Source organism: Balaenoptera acutorostrata, chromosome 1 (genome assembly GCF_949987535.1).
Source record: "Balaenoptera acutorostrata chromosome 1, mBalAcu1.1, whole genome shotgun sequence".
Lineage (NCBI taxonomy): Eukaryota > Metazoa > Chordata > Mammalia > Artiodactyla > Balaenopteridae > Balaenoptera > Balaenoptera acutorostrata.
This window is the reverse complement of record NC_080064.1, coordinates 44,647,566-44,671,902: the sequence shown is the minus strand read 5'-3', so window position 1 is coordinate 44,671,902 and position 24,337 is coordinate 44,647,566. Positions and strand designations below refer to the sequence as shown.

At 37.3% G+C, this 24,337-nt stretch overlaps 1 protein-coding gene across 1 annotated transcript in view; it reads right to left on the bottom strand.

The window, feature by feature from the left end:
• ZYG11A (zyg-11 family member A, cell cycle regulator) overlaps positions 1-24,337 on the bottom strand; it is a 58,768-nt gene that overhangs the window by 20,191 nt on the left and 14,240 nt on the right. Inside the window, exons 2-4 of the mRNA XM_007164756.3 lie at positions 23,091-23,256; positions 9,593-10,344; positions 744-884 (exon numbers count right to left, since the gene is read on the bottom strand). Coding sequence (XP_007164818.2) covers positions 744-884; positions 9,593-10,344; positions 23,091-23,256 — 1,059 coding nt within the window. The remainder of the gene's footprint in view (positions 1-743; positions 885-9,592; positions 10,345-23,090; positions 23,257-24,337) is intronic.

Below are 24,337 nucleotides of genomic sequence, written 5' to 3'. Positions count from 1 at the left end.
TTACAGATGGGAAACAAAGATCCACAGTTTTTTCCTTTATACAGTACCATTTTTAAGTTATGAATAAATCTAATCTCCCATGGTACAGAAATAGCCCTAGTTTTATGGAACTACAAAAAATTACAAATGATAAAAACAAGGTGACTTTAAGACTCTTCATTTTTATGTTACATTTAATTTTAAATGGTTGCAGTTTTCCTTCCCAAACCACTTAAAACTTCCAATTACATTTAAAATAAATTCATTCTTCCGTAAACCAAAGCAAAGTTGGCTTGATCGATACTGGTAATTTTACTTTATTCACAAAATAACTTTAAATGGTAGACTTGGTTACCTTCAATTATTGTTATTTTGTTCTGTTCTTATTGGGGATACTGTTGTTGTTCTCTTTCAGAAAACCGTATCTTAGATTTTAAAGAGTAAACAAATAAAACAATGTTTAGGCAAAGTGAATTCATGTTTAAAGATTAAGTCCTGTTTTAGGCAAAATAGTTCAATGCTTCTGGAATCCCCTGCTCAGACCAAATTCAAAAATTTAAATGATTCAAATTGATTCAGATGCTCAAAACAAGAGATGCTCTAGCAGTTTAAGCCTAACACCATTCTCCTCTATCTGTGAGGGCACTTTGACCCACAATAGAATAAGGCATGTAAGTTAACCGTATTCATTGTGTTTGATGAACAACTTTAATTGAACCAAATAATAAGTAGTAATAAAAACTATATTTCTGAGGTGCAGTTACCTTTAAAATAGCAGGCATGGCTACTTGCATTGAAAATGTCTCTGTGAAGAGCCTGTAGAGGGCTTCCTTCATAAAACATGACCTATTCCTGTATCGGCTCAGTGCTTCTGAAATCTGACTTATATTGGCTCCTCCAGCAACCTGGAAAACAAGGATGTTACCAATAGGTTTCACCATTCACCTTCAAGCACAGGCTTTTAGAGCGTGTCAAGTGTTTGAAACAACAGATTTTCACTTAAATGTTTTAAGAGCTTTACAATCTTGATCTCATTCAATCATAATTCTAGTAGGTAAAAGTTCTCCTCAACCTCACCTCTACATGGTGGGTCCAGAGAGGTGATGTACATTGTTAAATGTAACAAACCAGTTAAGTGGTGGGGCCAGATTCAAATACCATCTCCCTACAACTACATTACAGTTGAGACCGCAACTGAATACTAGCTAGCATGTAAATTCTTAAACAACCAATAAATAACCATGAATGTACGTCTTCTAAGTACTCATATAGAATGAATTAGACAATAAAAGACAGGGAAAAGACCACGTAAAATAACTAAGATGAAAAAGGAGTTGACCGGTTATAGAATTAATTAATTAATATTAATATAATTCTTCCTTGCTACCACTGAAGTAATAATTTCAGAAAGTCTATATATAGACTTTGGGTCTGGAGGATAATGGTATCCTCCATATCCAAACCATCAAATCAACAAAGAATGTAGATAAAACTAGATATTATGCAGTTTTCAGCATTCCTGGGTGGTGAAGAAAAAGAAGAAAATAAAGGGGTAAAATTCAGGATCCTACAAAATGAAAAGAAAAACAACCTCTTCTCCACTCCACCATGACCAGTAGTCACATCACCCATTGAAGAAACATCACATCATTAAACTGACAGAAGAGTGCTTTTGAATTAGGAACCCTGTCAATTAAATGCCAATAAATAAAAAGATTCAAACCAATTCCATAAAAAGCTACTGTAAGAAATTTTTAAAAAAGCAAATCTACACATTTCAGCTGAGAAAAATTCTTCCCATAAACCAACAACAAATCAGAAGAAAATTGTAACACAGCACTTTAAACGAGTTAAATCTTCTTAATCAGCATGTTAGGATGTGAAAAAATACCTTCAACAGAAAGATGAAACAAGGGATGATTCAACTCAAGAAAAAGACAAAATCATATCAAACATAAAAATTAAGTTACAATGTACCCAAGGAAGAGTAGAGTTGAATAAATATTTAGTAAGGAGAAGAAATGCAAGAAATAAACAAGAGAAAGAAATTTTAAGAAAGAAGAAGTAAAAAGGAATCTAAGATTGAGTGCTTATATAGAAAAAAATAAAGAAGATCCAACACACATATACTTGAAGTTCCTGGGGAAGAAATGAACTAATATTTAAAACTACTACCAAGAAAAACTTCCCAGAAATAAAAAAAAGACCTAAATCAATACACTGAAATAATCCACCAGCTACCGGGGAAAACTGACCCAGATCAAGTCTGAGACATAGCAAAATATAAGGATTGAATTTAAAGATAAAGAAAAAAATCTTCAGGGCCTTCACATAAAAAGATCAAACAAATTAGAGAATTAGATTGTCATCAGACTTAACAAGCAACACACAAAGCAATGTAACAGTGGACAAGCATTTTCAAGAAATAAGGGAAAAAAAAGGTAAACAAAAGAGTTTATATCCATGCTTGCAACTTCTAGAGGAAGTCTGGACAGTAAATTGTGGTTCAATTCCATCAATTTCAGCTCTTACCACAATAACAGCTGTCCATGCCCCAACCCACCCCCCAGCCACCAGCACATGCTCCTAGAGCTCCCTGCACTTAGCTTGTGAGAGCCCATGTGGGAAAAAGGACCCTGCCCTCCAAATATCAGGGATCTGTGCTCTGATCACTGCTTGCTGCTTCTGGTAACAGGTACAAAGAGGTGGGCAGCCACTGTTGTTGCACCCCCGCCCCACCAATTGTTCAAAGCCCCTCTCCCACCAGCTAAAGTGACTTCCAGGGGATTTAAAGGGCTGCCCCTTCATTGTTTTCTTTTTCTCCTTTTAGGAGACATTAATGACTATGACATTCAAAACAACTGCATATACAGAGAAAATTCCAAAGTGACTGCACGTGCCCAGGAAAAGGCTCAAAAAAGACCTAAAAAGACCTTAAAGTTTATACTTCAGACTGATCCTCAACACAGACCCAAAATACAAAAGCAATAACAAAAGCATCAAACCCCAGGAAAGGAAAAAAACCTGATTTCCAGAGTTGCCATATTATTAGTTTCAAATGTCCAGTTTTCAACAACAACAAAAACAAATCATAAAGCATATTAAAAAATAGGAAAGCATAGTCCATTCAAAAGGAAAAAGAAGAAAAATCAAAAGACACAGTCCCTGGGGCTTCCCTGGTGGCGCAGTGGTTAAGAATCCACCTGCCAATGCAGGGGACACGGGTTCGATCCCTGGTCCGGGAAGATCCCACATGCCGTGGAGCAAATAAGCCCATGTGCCACAACTACTGAGCCTGCGCTCTAGAGCCCACAAGCCACAACTACTGAGCCCACGTGCCACAACTACTGAAGCCCACAAGCCTAGAGCCTGTGCTCCACAACAAGAGGCCACCACAATGAGAAGCACGCATACTGCAACAAAGAATAGCCCCCACTCGCCGCAACTAGAGAAAGCCCGCGCACAGCAACAAAGACCCAACACAGCCAAAAATAAAATAAAATTTAATTAATTAAAAAGAAAAGACACTGTCCCTGTAAAAGAACTGACAGCAGCGCTACTCAAGCAAGACTTCAAAACAACCGACTTAAAGATATTCAAAGAACTAAAGGAAAATGTAGATAAAGTCAAGAAAAAGAACGAAAGAGAAAACTCAACAGAGGTAAAAAACCTACAAGGAATCAAAAGAATTCTGTAGCTGAAAAGTACAATAACTGAAATAAAAATTCCCTAGAGGGATTCAAGGCAGATGAAAGAATCAACAAACCTGCAGATAGGACAATGGAAATTGTGTTAGAGGAACAGAAAGCAAAAAGACTGAAAACAAGGGAACAGAGCCTAAAGAACCTGTGGGATACCATTAAGCAGATCAACATACACACTGCAGGAGTCTTAGAAGAAGAGAGTTAAAGTAGCAGAGAATATTTGGAAAAATATGGCTGCAAACTTCCCAAATTTGATGAAAGACATGAATATAAACATCCAAGAAACTCAAGGAACTCCAAGCAAGATGAACTCAAGAAGACTCACAGTAAGACACATTATAATCAAACTTTCAAAGGCCAAAGACAAAGAATCTTAGAAGCAGCAAGAGAGAAGCAAATCATCACATACGAAGGATCCTCAGTAAGATTTTCTGCAGATTTCTCATCAGAAACTTTGGAAGCCAGAAGACAGTAGGCTGGTACGTTCAAAGTGTTAAAAGAAAAAAAATTGTCAACCAAGAATCCTATACCCAGCAAAACTGTGCTTCAAAAGTGAGGATGAAGCCAAGACATTTCCATATAAAGAAAAGCTGAGGAAATTCATTACCACTAAACTTGCCCAATGAAAAATGCTCAAGGAAGTCCTGCAGGGTGAAATGAAGGAACACCAGACAGTAACAAGAAGCCATATGAAGAAATAAAATCTCAATAAAGGTAAATACATGGGCAATTACAAAAGCTAGAGATATTTCTTAAATGGTCTGTAACTACACTTTTTTGTTTTCTACATGATTTAAGAAACTAATACATCTTTTAAAAAACAATTATTAATCTAAAAGCTAGTGTTATTATAACTTTGGTTTATAACTCCAAATTTTGTTTTCTACATAAGAGATGACTACATTAAAAAGAATTATTATTTTGTGCTTTGGGGCAGACAATGTATAATGATGTAATTTGGGAACATCATCAATTAAAAGGGGTGGGGACAGAGATGTAAAGGAACAGAGTTCTTGTATTTAATTGAAATTAAGCTGGTATAAATTCAAATTAGAGTGTTTTAACTTTAGTATGTTAACTATAACCCCCATGGTAACCACAAAGAAAACAGCTATGGAATATACAAAAAAGGAAATGTCAGAGATGTTTAAACCACCAAAAAACAGAAAATGAAAAAAAGTCAGTTGAACAAAGAAAACAGTATGTAGGAAACAAGGGACAAAAAAGCTATAAAGCATATAGAAACCAAAGAGCAAAATAACCGAAGTCACTCCTAATCAGTAATTACTTCAAATGTAAATGGATCAAACAAACTAAACCCAAAGCTGGCAGAAGGCTGGAAATAATAATTATTAAAACAGAGAGCAACGAAACAGAGAATAGAAAAATAGTAAGAAAATTGATGAAACCAAAAGTTGGTTCTTTGAACAGATCAACAAAATTGACAAATGGATGGACTAGGAAAAAAACAGAGACTAAGAAAAAAAGAAAGGACTCAAAATACTAAACCTGAAATGAAAATGAAGACAGAAAAATTCAATTCAATTCAACAGAAAAAAAAACAGAATTATAAGAAGAGTATTATGAACAATTACACCCCAATAAACTGAATAATCTAGATGAAATGGGCAAATTTCTAGATACACAAGACCTAACAAGATTAAATCATGAAGCACAGAAAACTTAAATAGGAAATTGGATCAATAATCAAAAATCTCCCAACAAAGAAAAGCCCTAGTCTGATGGGTTCACTAGTAAATTCTACCAAGTACCTAAGGAAGAATAATGCCAATCCTTTTCGAAGTTTAACAACTGGAGGGACTTCCCTGGTGGTCCAGTGGGTAAGGCTCCATGCTCCCAATGCAGGGGGCCCGGGTTCGACCCTGGTCAGGGAACTAGATCCCACATGCATGCTGCAACTAAGAGTTCACATGCCACAACTAAGAAGTCCTCATGTCACAACTAAGAGTCCGCATGCCACAACTAAGGAGCCGAAGACTCGCAACTAAGGAGCCCTCCTGCTGCAACTAAGACCCGGCACAACCAAATAAATAAATAAATAATGTAAAAGAAAAAAACAAGTAGTATAGGTGTAGCAACTCTGAAACTATTTTATATGTGTTGTAGGATTAAGCAAATGTGCTGACGCTTTTGAGAGCCAAAGTTCTCACTGTGGAAAAGAGAGATACAAATACAGAATGTGGAAGGGCAAAGAACAGTATGAGGATGGTCATTTGGAAATATCACTTTTAAACTTACTTCATCTATTTCTTGGCTCTGTTTGCTGAAAGGGCTTAAAAACACATCTAGTACTCAGATATTGGTTTCCTCCTAAAAGGAACCAGGGCTTCTGGGAGAAATGTCTAATTCCAAGGCCAAAAACAGAGAAGTATAAGAAGCCTAGAACATCTTAGTTTGCCAGAAAGTAAAGAAGTACTCAAAATAATAACAACAACAAAAATGGGGGCATGTAAAAATTGACACGGGAGCTCTCATTGGCCAACCTGTGACAAATTGAGCATCAAAATAATTAAGAAGAGTAATGAATTATAAATCATTGAAAACATCAGGAATCAATGAGTCCACATTGAGGATACGTTAGACTTGCTAAATGTAGAAAGGAGAGCTGGAGTTGGAAAATCACCACTTTGCAACCACTGCAGTGAAGACTGGTTCAGGTAAGAAACATCAATGATGCTATATCTAGATCAGAAAGTTTGATGAGGACCAGGATATTGGCATAGTCTTCTAATATCTTATATATTGCTTATTAGTTTCAAGAGGAATAGTATTACCTATGTAGTGTAGAAACAATACAACAGTATATAGATAATATTTTATCTGCACCTGGATATTTTACCTAGTACCTGAACAATACTTTGACCAAGTGATGAAAAGTAACTTCACTAATGAGGGGCACTGTGTGCTTCACGTTGTAATACACTTGAGAAGGACACAACATCCCTTTTGTGGCATTCCGGGCAGAGATGGAAGAACCTGAATATAATTATGAGGAAGCATCAGACTAACCCAAAATGAGTATTCTTCTTCAAAAAAGCCAACAAATCAATGCTGGTCTGTATTCTTCAAAAATATCAATGTAACAAAGGACAGGAAGGACTAAGGAACTCTTCTAGTTTAAATTATAAAGAAATATGACAACTGAATGCAAAAATAATCCTGGACTAAAAGGAAAAATATTTTATAAAGGGCATTACTGGGATAATATATATAGTAGACTATATAAAAGTATTGCATCAATGCTAAATTTCCTGAAATTTGATAGCTGCACTGTGGTCATCCTTGAGACTATCCTTGCTCTCGTAAGAGACCAAGAGACTATCCTTACTCTAGGATATACAAACTAAAGTATGTTAAGGGGCAGAGGGGCATGATGTATGCAACCTACCCTCAAGAAAAAAACTGTGTGTGTGTGTGTGCACATGTGTGTACACGTGCATGTAGAGATAAAATATGAAAAAACAAATTTGGAAAAATGTTTAAAGTTAGTGATCTGCAAAGTTAAAAATTATTTCAAAATAATTTTGCAAGTACTATACATAGATCAACTGCTCAACGACCTATACATTATTAAGAATCTAAACACTGGATATATTCTAAAATTTTTTAAAGTTTTGTGATCATCCAGATGTAAGAACTGAAAGAGAAACAAAGGATAAGCCATAGTAAGGCTAAGCAGAAGACCAGATAGCTGTTGCATCACCCTCTCTCTCCAGGGCTTCTTATAGATGTCATTACAAAACAATCCTCAAGGGTTTCCCTGGTGGCGCAGTGGTTGAGTATCTGCCTGCCAATGCAGGGGACACGGGTTCGAGCCCTGGTCTGGGAAGATCCCACATGCCGCGGAGCAACTAGGCCCGTGAGCCACAATTACTGAGCCTGCGCGTCTGGAGCCTGTGCTCCGCAACAAGAGAGGTCGCGATAGTGAGAGGCCCGCGCAGCGCGATGAAGAGTGGCCCCCGCTTGCCGCAACTGGAGAAAACCCTCGCACAGAAACGAAGACCCAACACAGCCATAAATAAATAAATAAATAAAATTAAAATAAAAAAAAAGAATAGAGAAGAAATCTTAAAAAAAAAAAAAAAAAAAAAAACAATCCTCAAAAGGGATTCTTGCTACGCCCCACCAGTGGATCAACAAGGATTTCTTAGCAAATGAAAATGTTACATGGCTTTTAATACTAATGGCGGGTGCCCTTTCCACCCATTTTAAAGCAATTAAGTACACGTTGCCCACTCTAACATTGGGTGCAGGAAATAACACATACTTGTTCTGTTAGTTTTCACTAACACTTAATTTTATCCATTTTAATTTAAGCAAACTTTTGATTAACCCAAACAACAAAAATAGTTAGTATATTTTGCATCTGATTCGAGCAATACATATTTCTCTTAAATATAAGATTTTCTGAAACACACCTTTTAAACTTACCATACCTTACACTCCACGTAAGTCTAGATTAAGATCTTTAGAGTTTCTTAGTACTAGGAAGATTATGGTCTCTCCTCTCCATCCCCACAATATCCAACACTGTATATAATGCATAATTTAAAATTTTCAAAATAAACTAAACTTACATGTATACCAGATAAAGTTTACTGAAAGAAAACTTCTCTCATTTTCTTTTGGTGTACCCACTTTGACAGTATCTTAACTACATGCATAATCTGTCTACAGAATATTCTAGCACTTGTCCAATATTACTGTATATATCAGGAGTTGATGTGTTAAAATCTTTTTTTTTTAATCACTGTGGTCTTTTGATCATTGTGACACTAAATGCCATTAATCTGAAACTGGCCTAAGTGTTCATTCATGGTAAACAATTCTCTACTATACACATTTAATCTGAAAGTTCAAATTATCTCTCTCTTTGTAGCCTAATGATGTAACTGATGGCTTCCACCTTCATTAACAAGCCAGAAAATTAAAAGGACTTTAAAATACAACAATTGCTATTTTCAAATCAAAAGAATAAAATTGTGAAAGCTAATGACTGTAAATCACTTTTCTCTCTCACCCTAGGAAAAATTACATAAGGTATAATTATTTTTTTAAAAGGGTTCTTTTAAAGTGGTGGTTCTGAACCTTGGCTGCACACTAGAATTACGTGCAAGCTTTCAAAATCTTGATGCCCAGAACAAGTCCCAGACCAATTAAATCAGAATCTCTGGGGAATGGGACACAAGCATCAGTGTATTTTAAAGCTTCCAAAGTGTTTACAATGTACAACTGAGGTAGAAAGCCACTGTTTTAAAAGAGAAATATTCTAGGACATAAATATTTAAATATATGCTGCTTTAAAAACAGCACCATGAGAGGCTATAAACATATTCCAGCAGTATTCAATACTTTTTTCTTAAGACTCTTTTAAAAATTGCTTTTTGTCATACCTTCACCAAAAATGGTGTTAGGCATATTGATCACCTGCCTTATTCATTATATTTAGCTGTTACTAGAGGTGAAAACACTAGTTTTAGAGTCACGAAGACCAGGATACAAGTCCCAGCTCTATCATTTAATACTTCTATGACTGTGGACAAGTAGCTTAACCTCCCTGAGCTTCCATTTCCTCATCCGTAAAACGGGAGGGTTAAAGTAGAAAACAATGTGCATGACATCTGGCACATAAGAGGTAATGTATAAATGGCTCTGCTTATCATTATCAAACCAGACTAGAAGATGTGGAGGCTAGGACTGTATCTTGTTTAAGGTTATATTTTCACAACCTACCACACAGTAGCTACGCAATAATTCTTAATTAAGCTCCTTAAGAATATTTTAATCTGTCTTTGTAACCCTAATGCCTAGTACAGATTCTGATATACAACAAAAACTTAAAAATGTTTTGAACAAATGAAACAAACTTATTTCAGTAAAGAACAAACCCTCAAGTCTTGCGTTGTAGAAAAGAATTCAGAATAACCAGCATCCGTAGCCAACAGTCCCACAAATTGCATCGCAGGCCGCTGCTGTATAAACAGTTCTACAGCTTCATCAGTGATGCAACTGCCCCCAGAAATGTCCAGTGACACAATGTTAGGCAGAATATCCTTCTGCTGTAGCAAATGAAAAGCTAGATCTGACTTGAATTGCCTGTGATCAGAAATATCAAGGTGAAGCAGACATTTAAGTTCTCTAATGACTGCGAGAATCTGTGGTTTGGTCATGGTCAGGCATTTTAGATAGTGCATTGTGAGAGATCTGAGTCGATCCTTACAGGTAAGGAGTGCAGAGATGTTAGTGACCAGAGTATTAGAGATATCCAAGCTTTCCAGTCTGGGTAACTGAGAAACATTAGCCAGGTCTTCACTATGAAAACAAACACTGAAAACACTTAAGATGCGAAGACCAGTGAGCTGACCAAAGAACAACAGTCTTGAATCTTGAGGGATGCTTGTTGAGTCCAACAGGAGACATCGGAGGTTTTGCTGGATCCAGCTATTGCTGCAGAGTCCACTTAGGATGTCTGGAATTGAGAGGTCAGTGTGTACTGCAGTAGCATCCAGTTCAATGAGTTTGTGATGGCAGAAGGCTTTTATGAATGCAGCTGTAGATATTTTAGCTTTTTGAATATTGACCAGCTTCAGTTTCATTTGGTTGCCTCGGAAAATGCTTGCTGTTCTATCAGTCAGCTTGCCTATAAGAGAACCAGAACCAGCTTGTAATAACAACTAAATCTCATGCCTTTTCCAGGAGGTGTTGTGGCCAAAGAACTTTGACAGATGCTAATAATAACAACAATAATGACCTACATTCACTGCTTACTCTGTGCCAAGCACTGTTCTAAACCCTTTACTCAAATTATCTCATTTACTCTTACAATAACACCATAAAGGAACTATGATTATTACCATCTTATAGCCGAGGAAACTCAAGCTTAAAGAGGTTAAGTAACTTGCTCAAGGTCAAAATGTGTGGCAGAATCAAGAATCAAAACCAGTGTGACTCTAGAGCCCACAGTTTTAACCACAGCAACCTTGTGCACAGAAAAAAAGAACAAAATAAAAGAGGTAGGTAAGTATAGGGTATATAATATGAAAATAGCACTAATGATTACTTTTAACCAAATTAGTGCGTGGCCTTTGGTAAGTCACTTACCTATCTAGGCCTCATTTTCCTCATCTGTAAAATGAGTGGGTTATACTAGATTTCATTTAGAAACGATTTACTAAGCATCTTCTATGTGTGAGATCCCATGTTAAGTAATAGGCACACAAGGTAATTAGACACCTGTGACCATAAAGAATTCAGTCTAGGAAGCATGTCAGGCAAATAAATTATTATAATAATGTATTATATCCAATGGTGATTCATACCAGGTATTGAATTAATACAAATGAGATTAACATCTGGGAAGGTTTTTAAGACGGAATATCAGTTTCCCAGGGTGAAGGTGAAGGGTGGAAGAACATGCCAAAGACATGGAGGTACAGAACAACAGATTTTTCAGACTGACCCTAAGTAGATCAGTGCTACTGGCCCATAGCGTACAAGGGGAAGCATGGCTGGAAATGAAAGTGGAGAGGGAGGTAAAAGGCAGATGGGGCCTGTAAACAAAGCTAGGAAACTCAGACATTTACCCTATAAACAATAATGAACAACTCAAAATTTTTAAGCAAAAAAAAAAATGAATGGTCATAATTATATTTTTAGAAAGACCAATTATGTGATAATATAAAAGAATTAGGATGGTATTTGATGGGAGTGAGATGGGGCAAGAGATTATAAATGATTTTAATGATGAGAAATTAAAGTTTAAACTGACAGAACACGGTAGCTGAATGGACTAGGGGAAAGAACTGAGGAAAAAGGTGTATAAGATGATTCACAAGTTCCCAGTTTGAGTTGGGCTATGCTACTAAGATAGGAAAAAGGAAACCCCAATATTCAAGGCTTTGAGAAGGAACTTATTACATTTATTCAACAAATATCAAGTGCTCAAGGTATGCAAAGTGCTATGCTACATGCTGAGAATGGTGAATGAGACAGACATAGCTCCTGCCATCTTGGGGTTTATGTACATCCTAGAAGGAGAACACAGATACAAAAGAATATAAAACAAGCAGAATACTACTAACATTAAAAATGTATTAAGTGTTCTAAAGGAAACAAACAAGAATATAATATAGGGGTGGGGAAAAGGAGGAGGAGGACAAGAATTTTCTGTCTCTTGGTGAGGTATGAGGAGGCGACATTTAAGCTGAGACCAAAAGGATATGAAAAGCAAAGGCAGCTGTCATTCCAGACACGAGGAGCTAAAGACCGGATATGGGAAACAGCTTGGCTTTTTCTGTGAAATGAGAGAAAACCAGTGTGGCTGAAGCACAGCTGGTGAAGGGGATACCAGTATCTGACAGGTCAGAGACAGAGGCAAGAGTCAGACCTTGCAGGCCAGGGTAAATAATTGGCATTTTATCCTAAGTACAAGGAGAAGCCTTTAAAGAGTGTTAGAGGTGTAGACAGATCTGATTAAGGTATGAGGACTGCTCTCTGCTGTGTGGCAGAGCTTGGCGAGGGGCAGAATTGGAGGTAAGGAAACCACTTGGGAGACCAGGGGAGAAGTAAGAGAAAGGTGTCAATGACAGGGGCTAGGAGGAAAAGAACGTTTGAGATATGTATTTTGAAGACAGAAAATGTGTCAACAGAATCAAGGGTAGAGGGAGGAGGAATGAAAAATGACTCCTAAGTCACTGAACAACTAGGAAGATTTTGAGATGGGAGGAAATGGCAGTGTAGCAGATGCTGTGATGTGACACCAGATCACATTTAGAGATAAAGGACTTACTACTTGAGCTGCTGGGAAAGCCACCAACTGACAGCCCTCATCTATGGGGACTGCATCAGCTGAAAAGAACTGCTTCACCCATGGTCATACCACTTTCCCATGGAAACCCATAGCCCAAGACTGTGTTGGGAGGTATAAAGATCCAGCCCTCACGCCCTAATGCAACACAGATCTGAGTAGTTATTCCACCTTCAGGACTTCCCATAAGATCAGCTGAGGTCTTCTCAGTTCTACATATTTTAAATCTAAAAGACTGAAGCATAAACATTTGGAATTAATCAGCATAGAGACAGTATTTAAAACCATGGGAATGGATGACATGAGAACGTAAGAAGAAAAGGAACAAGGATCAAGTACCAAAAAGCATCTATATTTAAGATCAAATAGCAGAATGAGGAATAATAGCCATGATAATAACTAACAGTTTTTGAATGTTCTGAACATTTTAGATATACTAACTCCCTGAATCCTCATAAAACCCAACGAAGTATGTATTATTATTAGTCATACTTTACAGATGAGATGAGGCATAAGGAACTTAAGTAACTGGCCCATGGAAATGGTGGCAAACCCAAATAGTCTGGCACGAAAGCCAGAACTCTTACCCTTTCTGTACTACCCTTCAAGGGAAGCTAGACGAGCAGACAGATAAGCAGCAGCCACTGAGGTAGAAGAAAACTAAAAGAATATGATGATTCAGCAGCCGAGAGAAGAGTTATAAGATATGTAAGAGGCATCCTGGATATGTGGTCTGGAGCTTAGAATAAAGACCTGCACTGGAAACTCTGGGAAATTCAAGTAGAAGTGGTAGCTAAACCAAACAAAATTACCCAGGTAGTGTACAAAGTGAGAAGGGTACCCAAGACAGAAACTTGAGGAACATAAAACATTTAATGTATATTCAGAGAAACAGAGGCATACAAATGAAATTGTGGAATAGTAATCAAGGATAAAATAAAAAAACAGAAAAACAAAGTACTCTAAACCAGGAAAGTTGAGAGTAATAAACATCAAGTCATACATACAAGAACCCCTGATGATTTAATAAATCTAGGAAGGTAACAATCATCTATGGCCACCAAAAGTGAAAACTAACCAGGCAATCAGACTTTATTAACACCCTTAAGAAGTATAGGGCACTACCAAACATCAAACCTGAATCTGATCAAGCCTCTACCTCTAATTTCCAATTTATAGGAATTACAAGGATCAGAGAAACATGTCAAATCACTGCAGTCAAACAATGGTAAAGTCCAGATTGTAGGACACTTTACAAAACAAATGACCAGTTTCTTTAAGAAAAAAGAAAATAACTGGAAAATCCCAAAACGCATGGAGATTAAACAACACACTTCTAAATAACATGAGTCAAAGAAAAAATCTGAAGAGAAACTGAAAAATATTTTGAATTAAATGAAAATGAAAACACAACTTATCAAAATCTATGGGATGCAGCAAAGGCAGTGCTTAGAGGGAAAGTTATAGCCCTGAATGCATATATTAGAAAAGAAAGATCTAAAATCAATAATCTAAGTTCCCATTTTAGGAAACTAGAAAAAGAAGAACAAATTAAATTCAAAGTAAGCAGAAGAAAAGAAATAAGAATTAGAGCAGAGGGAGTAACATCAGCAACATGGCAGAGTGGAACACTACCGTGGTCTCTCCCCTTCAATCTACAACCAATAAAACATCCATCCACAATGCACATATAAACAGCTCATACAACTCAATATCAAAAAAACAAACAACTCAATTTAAAAATGGGCAAAGACCTGAAAAGACATTTCTCCAAAGACATGCATATGCCCAACAGGCACATGAAAAGATGCTCAACATCCCTAATCACCAGGGAAATGCAAATCAAAACCACAATGAGATGTCACTTCATACCTGTCAGAATGGCTATCATCAAAAAGAACACAAATAACAAATGCTGGCGAGAATGTGGAGAAAAGGGAACCCTCATACGCTGTTGGGTGGGAATGTAAATTGGTACAGCTACTGTGGAAAACATCATGGATGTTTCTCAAAAAAACTGAACTACCATATGACCAGCAATTCCACTCCTGGGTATATATCCGAAGAAAAAATGAAAACACTAATCTGAAAAGATACATACATCCCAGTGTTCACAGCAGCATTATTTACAACTATCAAGACACAGAAGCAGGGCTTCCCTGGTGGCGCAGTGGTGAAGAATCCGCCTGCCAATGCAGGGGACAGGGGTTCGAGGTCTGGTCCGGGAAGATCTCACATGCTGTGGAGCAACTAAGCCCGTGCACCACAACGACTGAGCCTGCACTCTAGAGCCCACGAGCCACAACTACTGAAGCCCACACGCCTAGAGCCTGTGCTCCGCAACAAGAGAAGCCACCACAATGGGAAGCCCGTGCACTGCAACAAAGAGTAGCTCCTGCTCTATGCAACCAGAGAAAGCCCATGTGCAGCAACGAACACCCAACGCAGCCAAAAATAAATAAATAAAATTAAAAAAAAAAAAAAGATATGGAAGCAACCGAAGTGTCCATCAACAGATGAATGGATACCAGCCTTACAACAAATGTTAAAGGAACTTCTCTAGGCGAGAAACACAAGAGAAAAAGACCTACAAAAACAAACCCAAAATAATTAAGAAAATGGCAACAGGAACATACATAAAGATGAATGGATAAAGAAGGTGTGTATATGTATGTGTGTGTGTGTGTGTGTGTGTATATATATAACATTTATATTTATATATTACATTTTTATATATAATTTTTATATTTATATATTTTATATATTTATATTTATATAAAATGGAATACTACTCAGCCATAAAAGAGAACAAAATTTGCCCATTTGCAGCAACATGGATGGATTCAGAAAGCATGATGCTAAGTGAAATCAGTCAGACAAAGAAAGACAAATACTGTATGATATCACTTATATGTGGAACCTAAAAAAAATACAACAAACTAGTGAATATAACAGAAAAGAAAAAGACACACAGATATAGAGAACAAACTAGTGATTACCAGGGTGTGTATGTGGGCAATAATAGAGGTAAGGGACTGGGAAGTACAAACTACTGGTGTAAAAAAGGCTACAAAGATGTACTGTACAACACAGTAAATATAGCCAATATTCTGTAATAACTGTAAATGGACTATCACCTTTAAAACTTGTATACAAATTTGAAAATTAAAAAAATAAATAAATAAAGAGGATGAATGATGGACCAAAAAAACCCTATTATCAAAATGGCAAGAAATAAGTACTGGCAAGGATGTGGGAACCCTCATACACTGTTAGTGGGAATGTAGATTGGTGCAGTCACTATGGAAAACAGTATGGAGAGTCCCACAAAATTACAAATGGAACTGCTATATAATCTAGTTATCCCACTTCTGGGTAGTTATCCAAAGAATACAAAAACATTAATTCAAAAAGATACATGTACCCCTATGGTCATTGCAGCATTGTTTACAATAACAAAGATATGGAAACAACCTAAGTGCCCATCAACAGATGAATGGATAAAGAAGATGTGGAATATATACAATGGAATACTACTCAGCCATTAAAAAAATGAAATCTTAGCATTTCTGACAACATGGATGGACCTTGACGGTATTATGCTCAGTGAAATAAGTCAGAGAGAGAAAGACAAATACTGTATGATTTCACTCTTATGTGGAATATAAACAAACAAAATATGAAAACTAAACCAAACAGAAAGAAACATGTAGATAGAAAAAACAGAGTAGTGTTTATCAGACAGGAAGAAGTTGGGGGGAGAGGGCAAAACAGGTAAAGGGGATCAACTGTATGGGGACAGAGGAAACTAAATTTTTAGTGGTGGGTACACCGTATTTCTACACAGAAGTAGAAATATATTCTGTACATGTGAAACTGATAATGTTATAAACCAATGTTACCTCAGATCAATAAAGGAAAATCAACAAAACCATAAGCTGGTTCTTTGACAAGACCAATAAAATCAGTAAGACTCGGGCTTCCCTGGTGGCGCAGTGGTTGAGGATCTGCCTGCCAATGCAGGGGACACAGGTTCGAGCCCTGGTCTGGGAGGATCCCACATGCCGTGGAGTAGCTGGGCCTGTGAGCCACAGCTACTGAGCCTGCGTGTCTGGAGCCCGTGCTCCGCAACAGGAGAGGCTGCGATAGTGAGAGGCCCGCGCACCGCGATGAAGAGTGGCCCCCACTTGCCACAACTGGAGAAAGCCCTCGCACAGAAACAAAGACCCAACACAGCCATAAATTAATTAATTAATTAATTAATTAATTTAAAAAAAAATCAGTAAGACTCTAGCCAGACTAAAATAAAGAGACAAATTACTAATATCAGAAATGAGAGAGAGGACATCACTACAGATCTCATGGACATTAAAAGGATATGATGGGCTTCCCTGGTGGTGCAGTGGTTGAGAAGCCGCCTGCAAATGCAGGGGACACGGGTTCGAGCCCTGGTCTGGGAAGATCCCACATGCCGCGGAGCAGCTAAGCCTGTGCACCACAACTACTGAGCCTGCACTCTAGGGCCCGTGTGCCTCAACTACTGAGCCCGTGTGCCACAACTACTGAGTCTGCACTCTAGAGCCCATGAGCCACAACTACTGAGCCCGCATGCCACAGCTACTGAAGCCCGTGCTCTTGGAGCCTGTGCTCCACAGCAAGAGAAGCCACCACAATGAGAAGCCCATGCACCGCAACGAAGACCCAATGCAGCCAAAAATAAATAAATTTATTAATTTTTTTAAAAAAGGATATGAAAGGAATACTATGAACAGCTCTATGCCCACAAGTTTGATAACCTGAATTAAATGGACCAAATCCTTGAAAGGCACAATCTACCAAAACTCACACAAAAGAAATAGACAATGTGAATGGGTCTATATCTATTAAAGAAATTGAATCAATAATTAATAACCTTCCAAAACAAAAAGCACCTGGATGGGTTCACTGGTGAATTCTACCAAACATTTAAGGAAGAAATTGTACCAGTTCTCTACAATTTCTTTCAGAGCATAGTAGCACAGGGGATACCTCCTAACTCATTCTTTGAGGCCAGCATTACCCTAACACCAGAACCACAGAGCACCTGGGACTTTCCTGGTGGAGCACTGGATAAGACTCCACACTCCCAATGCAGGGGGCCCAGGTTCAATCCCTGGTCAGGGGACTAGATCCCACATGCATGCCGCAACTAAGAGTTTGCAAGCCACAACTAAGGAGCCTGCCTGCCGCAACTAAGACCTGGTGCAACCAAATAAATAAAAATAAAATAAAAAATAAAAAACAAACCACAGAGCTACTATGAAAGAAAACTATAGACCAATATCTCTCATGAACACAGATGCAAAAATCCTCAACAACAACAAAAAAACCTCAACAAAATATTAGCATATCAAATCCAACAATGCATTTTTTCTTGGGGTGGGGGGGCTGCATTGGGTCTTCGTTGCTGTACACGGGCTTTCTCTAGTTGCAGCGACCAGGGGCTGCTCTTCGTTGCAGTGTGCAGGCTTCTCATTGCAGTGGCTTCTCTTGTTGTGGAGCACAGGCTCTAGGCACGCAGGCTTCAGTAGTTGTGGCATGCGGGCTAAGTAGCTGTGGCTCATGGGCTCTAGAGCACGGGCTCAGTAGTTGTGGCACACAGGCTTAGTTGTTCCGCAGCATGTGGGATCTTCCCAGACCAGGGCTTGAACCCATGTCCCCTGCATTGGCAGGCAGATTCTTAACCACCGTGCCACCAGGGAAGTCCCAACAATGTATTTTAAAAGTACATGTTAAAAAAAAAAAAAAAGTACATGTATATACCATTTAGCATAAATAACAAAAAGGATTAAAAAACTATTTTCTATACAGAAAAACTACAAAAGATTGATGATGAAATAGGAGATTAAAACAATTATAAACCAACTAGATCTAACACAAATCCACAGAACAGCTCACCCAATAATGGCAGAATATATAGTCTTCTCAAATGCACTTGGAACATTCTCCAAAATAGAGCATATATTGGGCCAAAAAACAAATCTCAATAATTTTTTTAAAAACTGAAGTAAAACAAAGTATGTTCTCAAAGTACAGTTAAATGAATTTAAAAATCAATAACAAAGAAATCTGAAATTCAGAAGTATTTGGAAATTAAACAATATATTCCTTAAAACCCAGTGGGTCAAAGAAGAAATCAAAAGGGAAAAATTAGAAAATAATTTGAGATGAATGAAAAATAAAGACAACATACAAAAACTTACAGGATGCAGCTAAAGCAGTGCTTGAAGGAAATTTATAGCTCTAATTGCATATATTTAAAAAAGAAGCTCTCAAATCAATAACCTAAATTTCTACCTTAAGACACAGGAAAAAGAAAAGCAAACCAAACACAAAATGAGCAGGAGGAAGGAAATAATAAAAATTATAATGAGAATTAATGAACTGGAGGAAAGAAAAGAAAATAAAGTAAAAAAAAAAATCAATGAAATCAAAAGATGGCTTTTTTTTTTTTTTAAAAGATGGCTTTTGAAAAGATCAACAAAATTGACAAAACTTAGCTCAACTGACCAAGAAAAAAAGAGAAGTCAAATTTCTAGAATGAGAATTGAAAGGGACAGAACTACTGACCTTGCAAAAATAAAATGAATTGTAAAAAAATATCATGAACAGACTGTATGCTGATAAATCAGATAATTTAAATTAAATGGGTAAGTTCACAGAATAACACAAACTACCAAAGCTACTGAAGAAGAAACAGACAATATGAATAGACCTATAACAAGTAAATAGATTGAATTCATCATCAAAAAACTATCCACAGAAAGAGGCCAAGAGGGCTTCACTGTTTAATTCTACCAAACATTTAAAGAAGAATACATACCAATTCTTCACAAACTCCTCTAACAAAAAAGAGAGAACACCTCCCAATTCATTGAGGCCAGTTTTATCCTGATGCCAAAAATCCATATAAAGAGATCACAAGAACAAAATATCACAGACCAAAATCCTTTAAAATTATGGATGCAAAAATCTTCATCAAATTACCAGCAAACTGAATCTAGTAATATACAAAAAGATTTATACAATGTGACCAAGTGGGATTTATCCCAGAAAAGCATGGATTGATTAACATCCAAAAGCAAATTAATGTAATATACCACATTAAAAGAACAAAAAACAAAACCCACGTGAACATTTCAACAAATGCAGAAAAAGCTAACACTCTCTTCCTGATGAATACATTCAACAAACTAAAATAGAAGGGAACCTCCTCAGCCTGTTAAGGGCAATTACAAAAAACCCAAAGCTAACATCATTCTTAATGGTAAAAGACTAGATGCTTTCCCCCTAAGATCAGGAAAAGAAAAGGGTGAATGTTTCAGTACTTCAACTTTGTACTGGAGGTTCTAGCTAGGGAAGTTGGACAAGAAAATCAAATAAAAGGCATCCAATTGGAAAGGAAGAAGTAAAACTATTTCCATTTGCAGATGACATGATCTTGTATACAAAAAATTCTAAGAAATTCTTTAAACAATTAGAACGCATAAATTAATTCAGCAAGTTTCCAGGGTATATGATTAACATAAAAAATTAATTGTAGGGACTTCCCTGGTGGTCCAGAGGTTAAGACTCCATGCTTTCAATGCAGGGGGCACGGGTTTGATCCCTGGCTGGGGAACTAAGATCCTACATGCCGCACAGCACAGCCTAATAAAAATTTTAAAAATAATTTTAAAAAATCAATTGTGGGCTTCCCTGGTGGCGCAGTGGTTGAGAAGCTGCCTGCTAATGCAGGGGACACGGGTTCGAGCCCTGGTCTGGGAGGATCCCACATGCCGCGGAGCAACTAGGCCCGTGAGCCACAATTACTGAGCCTGCGCGTCTGGAGCCTGTGCTCCGCAACAAGAGAGGCCGCGATAATGAGAGTCCCGTGCACCGCGATGAAGAGTGGCCCCCACTTGCCGCAACTAGAGAAAGCCCTCGCACAGAAACGAAGACCCAACACAGCCATAAATAAATAAATAAATAAATAAGAATCCAGTTTTAAAAAAAAAAAAAGGTATTAAAAAAAAAATCAATTGTATTTCTGTACACTAAAAATGAACAATCCAAAAATGAAATTAAGAAAGCAATTGTGTAACTGCATCAAGAATAAAATACTGGGGCTTCCCTGGTGGCGCAGCGGTTGAGAATCTGCCTGCCAATGCAGGGGACACGGGTTCGAGCCCTGGTCTGGGAGGATCCCACATGCCGCGGAGCAACTGGGCCCGTGAGCCACAACTGCTGAGCCTGCGCGTCTGGAGCCTGTGCTCCGCAACGAGAGGGGCCGCGATGGTGGGAGGCCCGCGCACCGCGATGAAGAGTGGCCCCCGCTTGCCGCAACTGGGGAAAGCCCTCGCACAGAAACGAGGACCCAACACAGCCATAAATAAATAAAAATAAAATAAATTAAAAAAAAAAAAAAAAAAAAAGAATAAAATACTTAGAAATAAATTTAACAAAGATGTAAACTTATACCCATAAATTAGAAAACATTGTTGAAATAAATTAAAGATCTATTTTAAATAAATAGAAAGCTCTCCCATGCTCATGTTTTAAGGATTTCAGATTGTTAAGATGGTAAAACATGGGTGAAAATAACTAAAGATAATCTAAATAAATAGAAAGACATCATATTCATGGATCAAAAGACTTAATGCTGTTAGGATGGCAATAATCCCCAAATTGATTATACATATTTGATGCAATTCCTATTCAAATCCCAGCTGAACTGTTTGTAGAAATTGACAAGTCAATTCTCAAATTCACATGGAAATATCAGAAACCCAGAATAACCAAAACAATCCTGAAAAAGGTGAACAAAGTTGGAAGACTCACACTTACCAATCTCAAAACTCACTACAAAGCAAACAGTAATCAAGCTACTTGGTACTGACATAAGGATAGACACATCGATCAATGGAATAGAATTGAGAGTACAAAAATAAACCCATACATCTATGGTCAACTGATTTTCAACAAGGATGCCAAGACTATTCAACACAAAAAGAACAGTCTTTTTAACAAATAGTGCTGGGACAACTGTATAGCCACATGCAAAATAATGAAGCTGGACCCTTACACCTCATGCCAAAAATTATTTCCAAATGGACCAAAGTAATAAACATAAGAGTGAAAGCAATGAAACTCTTAAAAGAAAATATAGGTGTAAAATCTTTAGGACTTCGCAATGGCTTTGGCAATGGATTCTTAGATATGATACCAAAAGCATAAGCAACAAAAGATAAATTGGACTTCATCAAAATTAAAAACTTTTGTGAGTAAAAGGACACTATCAACAAAGTGAAAAGACAATCTATAGAATGGGAGAAAATAACTGAAAACCATGTTTGATGAGGGACATATCTTACAACTCAATAATAAAAGACAAATAACCTAATAAGAAATAGGCAAAAAATCTGAATAGAGCCTTCTCCAAAGAGAATAAACAAATGGCCATCAAGGACATGAAAAAATGCTCAATATGATTAGCCACTAGGGAAATGCAAATCAAAATCACAATAGATGCCACTTCACATCCACCAGGATGGCTATCAGAAAGTCAGATAACAAGTTTTGGTGAGGATGTGGAGAAATTTGAACTCTTGTAACACTGCTGGTGGGAACATAAAATGGTGCAGCCACTTTGGAAGAGTTTAGAAGTTTCTCAAAACGTTAAACACAGAGCTACCACTTAATCCAGCAATTCCACTCCTGGGTATACACCCAAAAGAAATAAAAACATATGCCCACACACAAATGTGTACACTAATGTTTATAGTAGCATTATTTATAATAGCCAAAATGTAAAAACAACCCAATGTTCAACTGAGAAATGAACAAAAAGGGGTATATCAATACAGTGGAATATTATGCAGCCATAAAAATTCAGTAGTGATTGATGTTACAACATGGATGAACCTTCACAATACTATGTTGAGTGAAAGAAGCCAGACACAAGAGGCCACATGTTGAATGATTCCATTTATATTAAATGTTCAGAAAAGGCAAATCCATACAGGTAGAAAGTAGATTATGACTGCTTAAAATTAAGGTGGGATGGATAAGGAGATTTTTTTTAAGGTGATGAAAATTGACTGTGATGATGGCTGCACGAATCTGTGAATATACTAAAAAAAATAACTGAATTGTATACTTTAAATGGATGAATTATACAGTGTGTGAATTTTATCTCAATAATGTGTTACCCCAAAAAAATTTTCATTAAGAAAAAACTGTAACATCACAAATTAAACATAGCTCTTTGAAAGCCCCGCTACAACAGGAGGTAAAGGAAAAAAATTTAAAGGTTCATATTCACAAAGAAAAGAATGGGAGATGAGACTATAGCAACAGCAGGGCAAGCCTAGACGCAAGACAATTTCCATCAAGGGATCCCAGAAAGATTTGGAGAATCAACCTCCACACAAATAAAATGGGAATAACTTCTATATTTCTCACCAGGTTGTTGTGAGGAGCAAAACAGGAATTATATGTGAAAGTGCTTTTCAAATAGTAAAGTGCTATAAAAGTACACTATAAAGGAGCCTTATCATTACCTTGCCAAGTCATGACTCCAACAAATTGATCAGCTAACTCCTGAGGGAAACTCCAATGCTCCGGAAGACAAAGTGTTCCATCAGATCTTTCAGAACACAATTTCTCCAGGTTAGCAACCAGGACGTTCAGGCAGATGTTGACCAAAGAGTAGGGAGATGCCTCCTCCTAGCAAACAAACCCCCAAACAAATTTGTTAGAACACATCTACAAAAATACAACATAGGAGTGGTCATGCCATACATCAAACTACTTAATGAGGATATCTTAAGATACATTTTCCTCACTCTAATGATTTATATGTAATGAAACTACCTTATTCCAACTATTAACTGAATGGAAGACTTTTATCTGTTGTAGCTTCTGTTGTATCTTTAAAAAAAATTAAGTTCTCTCAACCCTTCACTTATCTCCTGTTCTGTGCCAGCCACTGAAAATACAGGGATGAGTAAGATATAGTTCTAATCCTTTTGGAGCTAACAGTTTAGTGTGGAATACATCCAATAAATCTGACAATTTCATACAACATAAGGGACTAATCAAGCAGAAATCACATGGCCATTCATTCAACAGAATTTATTGAATGATTACTACATGCCAGAGGATAAGAATGCCTGCCTATTCCCACCCTCATAAGTGTTCACACTGTAAAAGGTTACTATACCCAGGAGGCTGTAGAAGAATTAGAAATGACAGATGTAAGACATCTTCTCTAAGACACGGGCATTTGTTCATTCTACAAATATTTGAGGGACTTCCTGGTGGTCCAGTGGCTAGGACTCCATGCTCCCAATGCAGGGGCCCTGGGTTCGATCCCTGGTCTGGGAACTTGATGCCACATGCCTCAACTAAGAGTTCGCATGTTGCAACTACAGATCCCACATGCCGCAACTACGACCCAGTGCAGCCAAATAAATAAATAAATACCTTTTAAAAATATATATTTGAAAGGTATGGCACTCAGACATGAAGAGAGAGTGATAAGCCAGAGATTGCATTTTTGTCAAAGGTTTCAACATGCAATACATTCACTGACCTCCACCTCACTTTTAACTGATTAAATTCCCTCCACAGTCCGAAGTATAAATTACTCCTTTACAAATATCCTCAACTCCTTGTTCCCTCTCCTCCATTACACTCTAAGACATTCTCCTGGAAGAACTTTACTATTCACCTTTTTCATGGCAACACTCAGCAGCTCATCATCTATGAAGACGGGAAGAGGGGACTTCCCTGGTGGTCCAGTGGT